Source organism: Hippoglossus hippoglossus, chromosome 22, assembly GCF_009819705.1.
Source record: "Hippoglossus hippoglossus isolate fHipHip1 chromosome 22, fHipHip1.pri, whole genome shotgun sequence".
Lineage (NCBI taxonomy): Eukaryota > Metazoa > Chordata > Actinopteri > Pleuronectiformes > Pleuronectidae > Hippoglossus > Hippoglossus hippoglossus.
The window spans coordinates 1131903-1146902 of record NC_047172.1 but is presented as its reverse complement, the minus strand read 5'-3'; the positions used below and the strand labels follow the sequence as shown (position 1 = coordinate 1146902).

At 45.1% G+C, this 15000-nt stretch overlaps 1 protein-coding gene and 1 long non-coding RNA gene across 2 annotated transcripts in view; one reads left to right on the top strand and one right to left on the bottom strand.

The window, feature by feature from the left end:
• akap6 (A kinase (PRKA) anchor protein 6) overlaps nucleotides 1–15000 on the top strand; it is a 134193-nt gene that overhangs the window by 96429 nt on the left and 22764 nt on the right. Inside the window, exon 16 of the mRNA XM_034575664.1 lies at nucleotides 5403–5663. Coding sequence (XP_034431555.1) covers nucleotides 5403–5663 — 261 coding nt within the window. The remainder of the gene's footprint in view (nucleotides 1–5402; nucleotides 5664–15000) is intronic.
• Nucleotides 7454–15000, bottom strand: part of LOC117755678 — a 26125-nt gene continuing 18578 nt past the window's right edge. Inside the window, exons 2-3 of the long non-coding RNA XR_004612644.1 lie at nucleotides 14382–14389; nucleotides 7454–7474 (exon numbers count right to left, since the gene is read on the bottom strand). This is a non-coding gene — a long non-coding RNA (uncharacterized LOC117755678). The remainder of the gene's footprint in view (nucleotides 7475–14381; nucleotides 14390–15000) is intronic.

Here is a 15000-nt window from a genome sequence, read left to right as displayed (position 1 = left end):
CTCTCTCTCTCTCTCTCTCTCTCTCTCTTCTCCACGCTCCCTCCTTCCTTCCCCTCCTCCCTCCCTCTTCCAACATGGCGTCTGAGTAGCATATTAACGGGCCGATCAGTGCTGGCGTCGGCATCTGCTGCTCTGACACAAATTGGGAATTAACTGGAATTGATGTCCTGTGCCTCGCCTCTGAACTGTCCTGGCCTTATGAAGAATTTATGACAGAGCGCGAACGCACACACACACGCACACACACACGCACACACACACACACACACACACACACACGCACACACACACACACGCACATACACACACGCGCGCACGGACGTTGTCGTCGAGCGACGGAGAAAATAATAAAAGGCTCTAAATTAGCTTTCATCTTTGCAGTTGTGGATTTTGGCAGCAGCTTGTGAGCAGTTGTTCAAGGTCAAACTGCAGAAGGATAAATACAGTGTATATATATGTACACATATAGATTTATATATATACATAAAGACAGAAAGATTAGATATATAGGCCTTATCAGCACTGAGGAAAAGCATAATTTCTTATAATTTTACCAACAAAAGTTAATAAATCAATAATAATAAGTTCTGCAAAAGTTAAAAATTAATCTTCTGTCCCCAATTGATAAAAATCTCAATCAATCAAAACCTTAACTGACCTAAAGATTATGTTTTTTTATCTGTCAGGTACATTTTTCTTTATCATCTGTGTTTCATCCTTTTTCCCAAACACACTAAAAAACCTGATCACCACGTCAACCTGGGCAGAGGAGAGGAGGAGGAGGAGGAGGAGGAGGAAGAGGAGGAGGAGGAGGAGGAGGAGGAGGAGAGAGGAGGAGGAGGAGGAGGAGGAAGAGGAGGAGGAGGAGGAGGAGAGAGGAGGAGGAGGAGGAGGAGGAGGAGGAAGAGGAGAGAGGGAAAATAGAGCAGTTAATTGAGTCCCCTAAAAACAACACCTCTCTCTCTTTGTTTCATTTCGCTCTTTATCTCCATTATTTGCTCATTTTCATTTCCACTCGCTCCCTCTGGATCTCTCTTTTCATTCGCTCCCTCTGGATCTCTCTTTTCATTCGCTCCCTCTGGATCTCTCTTTCCATTCGCTCCCTCTGGATCTCTCTTTTCATTCGCTCCCTCACTTTCCACATTCTCCTGTTTTACCTTCTCACAGTGTCGACGCTGATTTCGTTAGAGATTAAGACTCATTTGGATAAAAAAAGTTCAGAAACTGAAACAGAAACAATAATCTTTACCTCAGGAGTAACTTGATTAATATCATATGATAAAAACGTAACAACAAACTCTATCCACCTCTTCTCAGGTGTGGGAAAGTCCCTGTTCACACCTGGTGGTACAGGTCAGATTTTAAATTACAGGTGTGAATGCAGCCAAAGGCTCTGAGATACTGTCGCTCTTCAACATCCACTCAACTCCACTTTAGTTTTAAAATGTTACAGATACGTCAACGACAACTTTGCCGCTTTGACTACAAGTGGAATTTGTCCGATTTAAAAAGAAAGACGCTGAATTTATGAGGACGTCAATGTGAAAAGTTGTTTTTGTGGCAGAAACTTTACTGTTCCCAGAAGGGCCGAGTGGAAAAGTTGATTATGTCTTGAAGGAAACCTGCCTGAGATCTGCTCAGACCTCTGGATCTTATGGATTCACTCTGGAGCTGCAGCTGTAACATCAGTCTCTCACTGTTCCCGTTTAATGAGCTGACGTTTCAGTCGCTGGAGGCTGATAGAGGAGCTGAGCTAATGGCTCTGGATGGAGAAGGTGCCACGTTGTTATACGTTTCCAGAGGGGAACAACAACTGAAAGATGCTCACGGACTCTTTTCATGATCCTGTGAGTGTCTGATCGATATCGCTGATTAAATCTTGTATTGACACAGTTTGTCAGGAGTCGGGCTGTTTACACTGCAGTCATCTCCAATATGAGTTTAGCATTAATCTGGCAGTTTCTGGTACACACACACACACACACACACACACACACACACACAGACACACACACACACACACACACACACACACACACACACACACACACACACACACACACACACACACACACACACACACACACACACGTCAGAGGTCATTTCTCACTACCTGTGGAGCTAACCTTCTAAACTGTTTCTAAAAATGGACGTAGACTCCGGATCCACAAAGTGAAGCCAATTTCGGAAGGGCCTGAAAACCTGTATTTTCTCCCTGACCAGCAGAGGGCGACTCCACCGGTCTATGAGAGAAACTGTGTGATTGACAGCTAGTGCCGTCCAATGGGTGCAGGTGTCAGTGGGTGTGCAGTCAGGCTCCGCCCCCCCCCTGCTTCTCCAAATATGGTTACTTCTGGTTTCAAAAAAACAAGATGGCGCTGAACAAAAATGTCAAACTGAGCGGGTTGACACCTGAAGGTGAAGGTTGTGAGCGGTGAAGAAAACGTAGCTGCCTTATTTCAGAATGTATGAAAATATAGAGACGTGTTTTCTACCTCACTAACATTGTTTGGAAACCATCTCATATGTAACATGAGCAAAGTTTCTAAAGTATTAAAAGTTGCCATCAACGTGCACGTTAGTGTGAGCGCGGTGCTGCTCAGCTCGGTGGGAAACACACACACTTTGTGTTATCTTGCGATGTGAACAACCACCTGCAGAGAAAACAATACATCATATTTACAACAAAATATTTCTGTTACTTTTGTCTTGAAAAATGCACTTTAAGTCTTTTAAATGACGTCCCTGACGATAGCTCACGTCCATTGTTCTACGCTGTGCCGTCTTCTTTCCATCTGTTTCTCTCTCTGCCAAACTAACCACGGGTTCGTAATCACCGGCGCCTCTTCGGAGAACAAAGCTAACGGCACATTTTCCCGATCAGGGGGTCCTATTATCGCCCCTCTTCATCGCCTAATGGTTTGGTTTTACCTGCCAGAGTTCAGCTAAAGTAGCGCTTCCACTCAGGAGGGAGAGTCGCTGCTACACCGACGACTCAATACCTTTTGTACAAACACATACATATGCAAATTAGCAACAGGGACCCATGCCGGGCTCGTTCAGGAGAAGCTCAGAGCTTCTCTTGTTGTGGTCGCTTGTTAAAGTTGCAGCAAGATTACAGCGATTTGATCCTTTAAAATGTTCAAAACACAACAATGTGAACCCAGGATACGATGAGAGAGAGCTCGGAGTGTGTTTGTGAAGTAGAAAACTTTATCAAGCAAAGCATTAATTAGAGGTTAGTGAAAAACCTCAGTGTGACAGAATTAATCTCACAGAATCACGACGATAATAAACTTCACACAACTGATTGTTAAACAGGACGAAAATCTGATCTGACAGATATAAAGACGAAGAGGAGGTGGAATCAAACACTGCACGAGGAAGACGGACATTTATGAATGAAGAAGACTATAATGAGAGAGGAAGATCTTACATGCATTTCATCTGTGACTAGATGTTTTTTAATTGCATCACACAACTAATTATATTAGAAGTTAAAAATCTCCCATCCTGCTTTTCCCAGATGTCTGAATTCCCCCTCGTCATATAAATATATATATATATTTTAGAAGTGAAGAATGAAGTCGTTTTCTGAAATAACAAACATTCAAACATCACGCTTCAGCAGTCTTAGTTATATTCTTATAAATTTACATCCTTTCTAAATTGAAATCTCGTCTTTGTGTTTCCCCCGGACAGTATTTTCTAAAAGGCAGTAACTTTGGTACGTTCCCACTCGATTTGACTCAGACTGCTGATGCATCACATTCGGTCACTCCAGTAAATCAGTAAATCCCAAAACTGGTGAGTTAAGATTCAAAGAACATTGCACGTTTGCATCGGACCTTTTTTTAAGCTACTTTCAGACATGCACTGAACTCCGGAGATTCTCTGCTCTGCAGGGGCTGCATGTGTGAACGCAGGTGTCCCCGTGAGAGTCTACCCAGTTTCTGCAGACTTGATTCGCGTTTCTAATGCGACAGATGCAAAAAGCATATTAATAAGAATACAAATATCTCAGGATGAACAAGAGGAACCGTTCACGTAGAAGACACCGACAAAGATAGCTTTTGGTGATAGGCACCGGCGCTGGTGTGGATGTTCTGGAAACAGAAACACGTGATATCCGCAGCAGAGTTAACATGTCACATCCGGCCTCTTCCTGCTGCACCTGAACGCTCCGGAGAGTTCTCCCTCTGCGTTGCTCCTGTGGGAAAGACAAACTCCGCAGAGAGTCCAGACCCAATCCCCCGGACTTCCTCCGAAGGTCGTGTCTGAAAACGGCTTTCAAAGTGTTCGAGCTGACGTGTTCGGGCGAGATAACGTTGGCCAGAGACTCGCCTCCGAGCTCGGCGTCGCATCACAAGTGTGTTTGTTCTATATCGATGAGCAGTTTTCAGAAAAACACACAAACACACACTCGTCTAAATCCAAGTGGGGAATAGTCTCTCTCAGCTGCTCGCTGTGTCTTACTGTGTAATCAACAGGGGTTGGAAAATTACTCTGCAGAGCTTATTACACACAGACGCACACAGACACACACAGACACACACACACACACACACACCTGGAGCCAGGCCCTTGTTGTTCTCAGTGGTTCCTATTTGAAACTGTGATTGCTCCTCACCAAACACTCTCTTTCTATTGTGTCTTAAACGCTGTTTTGTCTCGGGTGTGGATTCCGGCTCCGTAGGTGAAGCTGCTCCAAACTCTGAATTAGCAGCTGATGTGTTTGCTCCTGTCGAAGGTTTGTTCATCAACAACAGCCTCGTTAATGCGGTAATAACAGGCTCCATCGCCGTGGTGACAACAGCATTAGCTACATCCAGCTAATTCCCAGTTACAATAACAGCAGCAGATAAATAATAATTATATCCGTAACCCTGTTAACTGGGGCTGGTTTATACGGGTTGAATTTTAACACCTCGATATCGATGTGTGTGATTACAAACAGGCGCTCAGGACTCGTTCACACCTGGTTTGGTTCAGACCTTCAGACTTTTCACTTTAGGCTGAAGCAAAGTCTACAAACCAATCAGAGTCAAGTATAGATAGACTCCGCCCACGACAGGACGTACGTATGTCAGACAGATTTCTTTAGTCCCTAAATTACAACGTGAAACCAGAACTAACAGATGAGATGAAGCGTCTCTGTTAAGACGTCTCGAGCAGCAGCAGTGACAGAGACGTCAGCTCGGACACCGATGTTCACTCGTCCCTGCAGCGGTTGAGGAACGAACACACGACATCTCTTTCATTGATCTGTACATTTCTGAGGGGAAATGATTAATGGCCATGTATGTATTGATTGATATGCTACTTTGCATGATGGGATATCGACACAACAAGGAGTCCTCACACTAACGCTCTGTCTCCCTCTCTTCTGTCGTCTCTTCCAGAAAATCCTCTCAGACCATCCAGGTCCCAGTTCCTCCCAGCAGAACCAGTCGGCCAACGTTCACGCCCTGCTGGTCGGTGGTCGCGGCGGCGCGGTGGAAAACCCTCGCTCGGCCCTGTCCCCGCTGACCAACTCGCTCCTGGAGCAGCTGGAGGCCCGCATCAAAGAGCTGAAGGCCTGGCTGCGCGACACCGAGCTCCTCATCTTCAACTCGTGTCTCAGACAAGACAAAGACGCCTCCGAGCAGCTGCAGAGCTTCAAGGTAGGAGGGGCGGCGATGTTCAGTGAGAGACTCGTGATGTTCTCCATGTCAGCATCAGAGGCAGGATCATGAAAACACAAAGCTCATGGAAGAGGTTCAGCATCACGTTCTAGTTGGGATAATAAAGTTGCATATGAACAAATTGCATAAGTGAAAATCAAGTACAGTGCGTAAGACAACTTTAAAGATTCCAAGTTCCTGGATGAGGAAACCACGTAGTCTTAAATACAGAGAACTCAACCCCTTGAATAAAGTTAGTCATGGAATTTAATATTTGAATTTGATATTTGTTTTGCTTATAAATTCAACATGGACATGTCCTGGCCTCCTCCTCCTCCTCCTCCACAAAGAAACAATAACAAGAAACAAATCTCACAGGATCATCCAATAGCATATCTTTGAAATATTTGTTATATTTGTATGTGTTGCTCTCTGCAACGTTATAATTTGCTGTAATAGATATTATCACATTACACATTATCAAACAGTCAATAATGTGTCGCTACCATCAGGTAGCTTTGGTCTGAACTAGCCACCGTAGCTAACTAAGCTAGTGGTTAGATGTCATTGGTTGGTTGTAGTTTTTCGGAGGAAACTCTGCGTCACATAAACTGTATTTACAGAAGGAGCTGGGAATATCAACGTTACAGTAAATGATCAAAGGGAAAGAGTAAAACATTCAGATGTTTATTCATGTACATTCCCACTTAACTTTTCTCCACTAACTTTTGTTACTATCAGATATAAGTGACAAAGCTTTGTCTAATCAACAATAAGCTTTTAAAAAACAACTGGTTCACTGTGTGTGTGTGTGTGTGTTGTTGATAAGTAAAGTCGTACATCGTCTTAATGAGGCCAGATGAAAGCAGGGCTGTTACGAGGCGACGGATGTATAGAGGAAACAGCAGTTAGCCTTAAAAGCCACGGGACGCTAACAGGATATTAATCAGCCAACATCACACAGCGAACAGCTAGCTGCGCTGATTAGCCTAGCCCCGCCGTGTGACTGACAACCAGACACACACACACACACACACACACACACACACACAGTCATACAAGCGCTCCAGCTGATGCAGAAATGTATACACGCAGACGTGCATTAATTCATGCATGTGTGCCGACCCATACTGACAAGCAACACACACAGATTCAAAGAAATATGCAAATGAGGAACCATCACATATAAATAGATGAATTCATACAAGTTTAAAGATGACAACACACAAACACACACTTTTACACAGATGATGAAAATATGCAGATGAATTCAGTCGCACAAAGTTTCCGACAAAGACAAACGAGATGAATCCATATGATTTATTGATGAAGAGAAAACACACTTTTATTGGAACGTGTGTTTTCTAATCGTCTTTATTGAATCTCTAAAACTCTTTTACTGCAACATCAAAAGCTTCATTTAAGTTATTATCAATCCAGACATGAAGTAATAAACTGTTTCCTTCAGTGTCCTGTTGAGTTTAACAACATCAGAGCTCAGTGAGGACGTTTCGTCCCCTCGTCTCGCTGAAGGGACGTTTGATGGTGAAGATCTTGTTTTGGTGTTGGAGTGAAAATGGCGTTGAGTCGAGGGAACCCCTGATGATCGAGGACTTTAAAGCAATGACCTTAAACTGCAGCACTTCTCGTTTGCGTCTGGTCGCTGACCTTTGCATGGTGACCGTTAAATATCATTCGCCATCTCGCTTCATATCATCTCCCTAATGTGGCCTCTTGAATAAAGTCGTAAAATGCAACGTTAAGACATAATCGGTCGGCTTTTATAGGTCTTACACTCCACCTCCCCCGACCTCTATTACTTGCAGGATATTGTTATTTGCAAGGGTCGATTTCAGACTTCACCTGGAAGTGCAAAGCTCACACGCTGTCATCAGTCTGTTTTCAGACATGGACGTGTGCACAATGGCTTCTCTGGAGTTTGTCTTTCATCACAGATGAAGATCGCAGCAGGAGATTCTCCGATCAGACGCGTTTACAACAACAGAAGATTCTCTCAAATTCCGTTGCTTATCACGTGTGTTTGTTTACAGCAAATCGACACTGGCGTCGGCACTTTTCACCGAAAGCTCTCAAATCTCCTTGATTTTACGAGCTGACGTCTTTGCAGGTGTCTTCTACATGTGTGGCTCCTCGTCTTCTACCTGAGATATTTGTATTCTGTTTTTCTGTCGGACATCACTTGCTCCTGCGGAGAATTTCCTGCTGTTCTCCCTCATTTGGACATTATCCAGAGCTTTTACTGGAAGGTTTGGTTAGTTTCTACTCGCGTTATTTCACAGCAGCTGTGACGAATGGATGAGCTCAAAACCCGGACACACTCAGTTTGAGGAAAGGTTGGTTGCTTGGTCTCAGAGAAGCTGAGAGAAGCTGGCAGGGCTGAGTGGAAGTGGGGTAAAGTCAGGGCAGTGATCCGGGCTGGAGGACTGACCGGCAGCAGGGAGATGAACAGGGGGAGGCAGAGCTGGTTTGGGTTTGAGGCGATGTTACGAGCGTGGAGGCGGAGAGCCGGAGAGCCGGAGAGAGGCGAGGGGCGAGAGCCGGAGAGGCGGAGAGGCGAGAGGCGAGAGGCGGAGAGCCGGAGAGAGGCGAGAGGCGAGAGGCGAGAGGCGAGAGCCGGAGAGGCGAGAGGCGAGAGGCAAACAGGCAGGGATCCAGAAACACAAGGACACAAGGATTAGGTCTGAGATTACATGAGCGATAAAACCTAGAATACACAATTCTGAGTGGCATCATCATGTGATCCCACGTGACTTCCTCTTTTCCAAGAGAGCTGATTGGTCAGGAGGCGATGCATTCATCTGTCATTCATGATATATATTATATCTTCCTCCACTTCCTGAAACAATCTCGACATGTAACCAAAACATCCCGTTGCTTGACTCAATGATGTCATTCAGAGCCAGAGTCTGAGCAGTAGAGATCAGGGGGCGGAGCCGCGGTATCGACCAATCCAGGGTCAATCTCAGCTGTCAATCATGACGTCTTATCCCGTTGTTGTATCGTTAATTAACTAATTAAAAGCAAACTGATCAGAAACATAAAACAAACACCAGTGAGGTAAGAACGACCTGAAATGACAAATTCTATTTAATGAATACTTCGATTTTCGTAGTTACCAAACATACGTCCATAGAATCAATCACTTATTGATTTGCTTACTAAGCGAACGTCACGGTCAAGTTATGAATGGATCAGTGTTGATGTGAAGGAAGCACACACACACACAGACACACACACAGACACAGACACACACACACACACACACACACACACACACACACACACACACACACACACACACACACACACACACTCTGGCTGCCTAAATGATGAAACTGTATAGAAACGAGACTTTATCTGAAGAAAGTGAGTCGAGCCGCTCGTACTTTTGATCCTTGTCACAGCTCTCAGTGGGAAGCCATTGATTTCTGGCAGAAAGAGGCTGTGAGCTTCTGGAGAAATGAAGATTGGAAATATTGATAGCAGTCATTTGTATGGAGAGAGAGAGAGAGGGGGGGGGGGGACTAAATGGAGAGAAGGGACTCCATTTTAAGAGAAGTCGACTCCATTTCAGTGATCATTTGTCTGTTTTGGGCGTTCGGACTCGTAAATGGGTTCGATTTCTGGGCTGCAGCTTATTACTGTAAGGCCGTATGAGAGAGCAGCATGGGTCTGCAGAAGTCGCAAGGGCAAACACACACACACACTTAAACACACACACACACACACTTAAACACACACACACACACACACTTAAACACACACACACACTTATAGCACACACATGCACACCAATGTACAGAAGCATTTTAAAGAAGCTGCTTTAACGTCCAGATCCCGTCCATCTTGACATTTAACCTTTGATGAACCAGGAGCTTAAACACAGTGGTTTCACCTCTGGCACCTGTCGAGGATCTTACCTGGAACAGTGACATCACAGGCTGTCGGACCTGATGTTCAACCACAGCTGAAGGTTGTCACCTTCGTTTATGGACCAATGCTGCTGTGTTCTCACATGCAGAACCTCCAGAGCATGTCAGGAACATGTGAGGAACATGTGAGGAACATGTCAGGAGCTTTAAAGTCGCCTGTAGCTTTATGGTTCATATTGATGTTCATCACATGCAGGAGCCTCCTCTATGTATCCAGGTAACCAGCCTGTGTTTCTGTGTTTCCTCTCAAAGTCTGTCTGCACAGTTCTGTTCTCTCTACACTACGTTTTCTTTTTTTCTAAACTCTTATTCCCTCACTCCTCCTCCTCCTCCTCCTCCTCCTCCTCCTCCTCCTCCTCCTCCTCCTCCTCCTCCTCCACCTGTCTGCCTGCAACCTGGCTCTTAATTGAATTAGTGCTCCTTTAAGATACGGCATCGGCCAAACGTTCCTCCAGCAGGCCCCCGGCCTCCGATGACTCTATTGTAGCAGAGACGCTCTGGGGGCCGGACACACCGAGAATTAATAGAATGAGCCTGACTCACTCACACACACACACACACACACACACACACACACACACACACACACACACACACACACACACACACACACACACACAGACACACACACACACACACACACACACCTGCTCTGGAGTGTGGACGCAGAATAAAAATAGATCTCACACACGCTGACGCTCTTTCTAGAAGGTTAACTGTTGCCTGTCGCTGTTTTCTCTCCTCACTTTATCTAATTAGCTGGATTTTATATTATCACTGCAGCGACATGAGGAAGTGAAGTGAAGACGCACGTCAGTGAGTCCGGGAGTTTCAAGGATTTTATAAAGTCAACAATGATTATTTCTTTATTCTTTAGCAAATTTAACTCTGAGATGAATTACGTTGTTTTTCTGACATAAAAAAGGAAAAATATATGATTTGTAAAATAATATTCAATATACTGTTTTTATTTTAGTCCCTGTTTACCTTCCTTCCCTCCTCCCTCTCTCTTTACCTTCCTTCCTTCCTTCCTTCCTTCCTTCCTTCCTTCCTTCCTTCCTTCCTCCCTTCCTTCCTTCCTTCCTCCCTCCCTCCCTCCCTCTCTACCTTCCTTCCTTCCTTCCTTCCTTCCTTCCTTCATCTGAAGTGAGCCTCCTCTGTCTCTTTATCGATCTCTCTTTTCTTTATCTCTTTTCTCCTCCTTGTGTCTTTCTCTGTTTCTTATTTTCTGTTCGTTTGTCGTCTCTTTCCTTCTCTCGCTCTTGTTATCAGCTGATCCCTCTCTCTCCCCTGCTGTTGACAGTAGATGAGCTCCCTCCCCCCTCCCCCCCTTACTGTTTATTACCCCCTCACCCCCCACCCCTCCAATCATGCTCTTTGCCCTCCGGCCCTCTTCATCATTTTGCAACACATGAACCCCCCTGTTCCTCGGCCGTTTCTATTTTCAGCTCCTCTCCTGCCGTTTGTTTTGTGGGATTAACCCCCCCCCCCCCCAACACACAAACACACACACACATGACTCACAACCCTGCCCACGTCCTCTTCACCCCTCATCTCAACCAAAACATCTAATTATGACTTTATGTTTTCGCTGCTGTCCAAACATCACTAAACTGGTTTCACGTAACTTGAGACACGGGTCAAGAACCAACTCTTTTTAATTGTGTGTTTTTCAACATTTTTTAGTTTTAGATTCCTTCAGCTGGAAATTCTTGGATCTTGATTTTGAAAGATCAGGCCTGTTTGGAGGACTGATATCTACGAGTGTGTGAAATTTGGTGCAGCTCCATTAAATTGAAGGGACTGTTGGGCCCTGGTGAAGAAACGAGCTCTGCTGAGCGACGTTCTCAATATAATTATTACTTTTGTTCATTTTGAGGAAATGAACTGAAAGAGTTTTACGGTATTTGAACGCACCAGCTCCCCAGGTTTGGTCTTGAAACTTCCCTTTCTTCCAAATTATCTTCCATTTTGATATTAGTGCGTTGATATTGAGGACGAGTCCTGACACTTCTCCTGTGTTCTTCATCGGAGGAGGAACAGCTTCTCTTCAGAGAAATGTTTTTCCTTGTAGAATATGATAAAAGCCCTTTCCCACATGAGTTGGATGTTTCATTGCGACACAGTGGCAGTAGAGCTGTACACAACATGTTAGTATTTTTGCACAGATTTAAGACTCTGGATGTTGTGTAGTCGCCTCACTGCTTTGATTCAGATTTTCAGTGGATTTAAAAACCTGCTCAACATAAATGTTAATGTAGAGTCAGCACGAACAAAGTGCCTGAAGCTGTTGATCAGTTCCTCGTGTGCACGTGGTGCGTTCAAGGTCTTGCTGCTCAGAGTCGTGTGTCACATCAGCGCAGACATTTCACATTTCTCGAAGAAGTCTGTCAAATTGAGAGCTTTTCATTCATATTTAATGTTTTTAGATTCATGTTAATGTGTCTGACCTATGCGTGTGTGTCTGTTTGTGTATCTGCTGCCCTGTGACATCACCTTCGTACGCTCTGTAGTCCACTAACTACACCCCCCCACCTCCCTGTAGTTTATGGACCCACCCCTCAGCGTCTCTCAGGCGGCTAATAGAGGGTGGCAGCGCGGCTCTGATATCGATACCTGCTTCATGATGAGGATTAAAGATCCACCGACTCCCCGCCAAGAACACAGGCTGTGTGTGTGTGTGTGTGTGTGTGTGTGTGTGTGTGTGTGTGTGTGTGTGTGTGTGTGTCCCTCAGCTGCAGCTCTGCTTATATTTGTATTTTCTTCTTGCAGCTGCGTGTGTGTGTGTGTACGTGTGTGTGTGTTCTCTCGCTGGTGTTTTGAAGAGGTGTTTTCTCGTTAAGGGTTGCTCGTTAGGGGTTGGAGGCGAGTAAACAGGTGAGACGTTGCCGCGGTAACGGCATCAACACAACAGATCAGACTTTCATCTTCATCTGCTCGGTGGGAGAAGAAAACACTTGGCTCTTTCATCTGCTAAAGGAGTAGAGACAGCGAGCGAATGAAAACACGCAGCGTGGAGACAGAGAGAAGAAGAATGAGGCTCAGAAAAACGGGAGGAAGCGGAGAGACGGCGGCAAAGACGAAGGGAGAGAAGAAAGGGAGGTCAGGGGAGGTAACAAGAAGATGGGAGGAGGTAGGAGGATGAGAGAGAAGGTGAGGCGAAGAAAATGTTTTCTTAATTTGCTCAAAAGCAGGAAGAAACAGGGCGAGATGAAGACGAAGAAGAAGAAGGAAAGACAACATGAGAGGAGGAAGAACGACAGGAACAGATGTCAGGAGAAGGTTGGAAAAAGAGGGGGAGACATTCGGGTCCTTTTGTTTCAACAGGTGAACGTCACCTGCTTCTTCCTGTTGCAGGTTTTTCACACCAAGCAGTTTTCCTGTAGCTAATTTCCCAACGTTTGACTAAATCTGAGTCCAACGTGATTCCGCTGATCGAAATTTAAAACCGACACTGGACACGCCAGCGAGGGGAGAGGGAGACAAATGGAGACGGAGGAGAAAAACACTTTACTCTGCAGTAACAGCAGCAAAAGGAGGGATTGAGAGGGGGTGAAAAATGGAGATGGAGAAGATCGAGGGGAAAAAACGAGGGAGACAAACAGAGATGGAGAGAACAGCCTGTGAAGTGAAATGCAGAGAGAGAATGGAAGAAATTGACGGATGAGAGAAAGAGTTGAAAAGACGAATATGCAGCGAAATGCAGACGGACAGAAGGAGATGGAGTTTTATTGATGCAGCGTTTTAACTCGGCGCGGCGTGTTCGCTCGGCTGCATTAGCGAGAACAGTAAATGCTTTCGCTCACAATAACTTCACATATCCTCCATTTGTTTACTGCTGCTGAATATTTTAAGAGTAAAGCTCTCACGGCTGAAACATGCAGCAGAAGGACTTCAGCTAATATGAGACCTGGAGATGTCAGTGGAGATCCAGCCTGACCTCCACGTGAAGCTCCGTCACAGAGGTGCGAGCTTTTCCTTCATCGAACGACGGCACTGATCCTCTTAAAGGGTTTTTCTCTTAACTCTTCACATCCGTAGAAGCTGTTTCTGCTGTGAGCCTCATTCGTTTCTCCATGTTTCAGCTCTGTGTGCTGTTTTGGGCCCAGACCCAACGTGCACCTCCAGACTTTGAGCTCCATGGTGGTGTGGCGATGGTTATTTCTTGAGATGATGGAGGAGATGACCCTTAGGCTACATCTACGTCTTCGTTTGAGAGTATAACGATCTCTGTCTCCAGGAGCATTTAGGCTCTGTATCAGTTCAAATCCCCGTCCATAGTAAAACACCTGAAAACACATATCACATGACCAGTCACATGCACTGGGTGTGCACGTGCATGTGTAGAGAGGAAGCATTTGGTTGTTAGCTCCTAAAAGAGCTTGGATACAAAAGAGGAGCAGAAAGTAAGAGCACGACATCTGTGAGTGAAGACAACAGGGTCACGCTAGTAACTGATTCTCCATGTCAGTGGCTTCCTTGGAATAGGATGGGTGTGTGTGTGTGTGTGTGTGTGTGTGTGTGTGTGTGTGTGTGTGTGTATGTGTGTGTGTGTGTGTGTGTATCTTACACACACACACACTCACACTTGTTGCATACTCTCAGTTTGTTTTTTGTCTTCAGGCGACTTGTTTGTAATAAAACGATAAAATACTTTCTGTGTTTTTCTTTGAAATTGGGCGGTCGACAGAATTTTATTCCGCTTTTCTTTGACAGTTTGAAAAACCTGGACTGAACTGAGAGAGACATTCAACATCACACACACACACACACCTCCGTCCCTCTGTCCCCGTCCCCCCCCCCCCTGAGGCCCCCACTTGTCCTCCGTCTCTTTGTCCTTTAGGCGTCTAATTGGGTGCCTGTTTAGAAAAGGAAAGGTGTTAAGTAGGGGGAATTCCCATCATGCTCTTTTACTGGGAGACGGGACAATGGGAACTAATTGGTTCCTATTAGCAGATAGAAGAGGGGGGGGGGGCACTTAAGACACATAGAGGGAAGAGGAGCATTATGGGTAGATGATGTAAGAGTGTGAGCCGTGTCGGACGCTGGAATGACTGAAACAATACGTGTGTTTTTGTGTTGTGCTGTTTTCTTGTGGAAGTTTGTGATTGAATTGAGTGTGAGACTTCGTTGTGACATCACACTATGAGGAATAATATTTCAGACCAACACAAACTTCAGATCACGTCTCTATTTGCAGAGATAGCTTCGGAATGGATGCTTGATCTCTTTTACTTAAAGCAACTCTATATGTCACTAACCGAGCTACAGCGCCTCCTGCAGCCACACGTGGGGATTTCGTTCCCTTCTCCTAGTATCCAGAAAGTTGGATTCCAAAACAAGACTGAAAAACTTAGTGGTGGAGTTTGTGGTGTTGGTGTTTA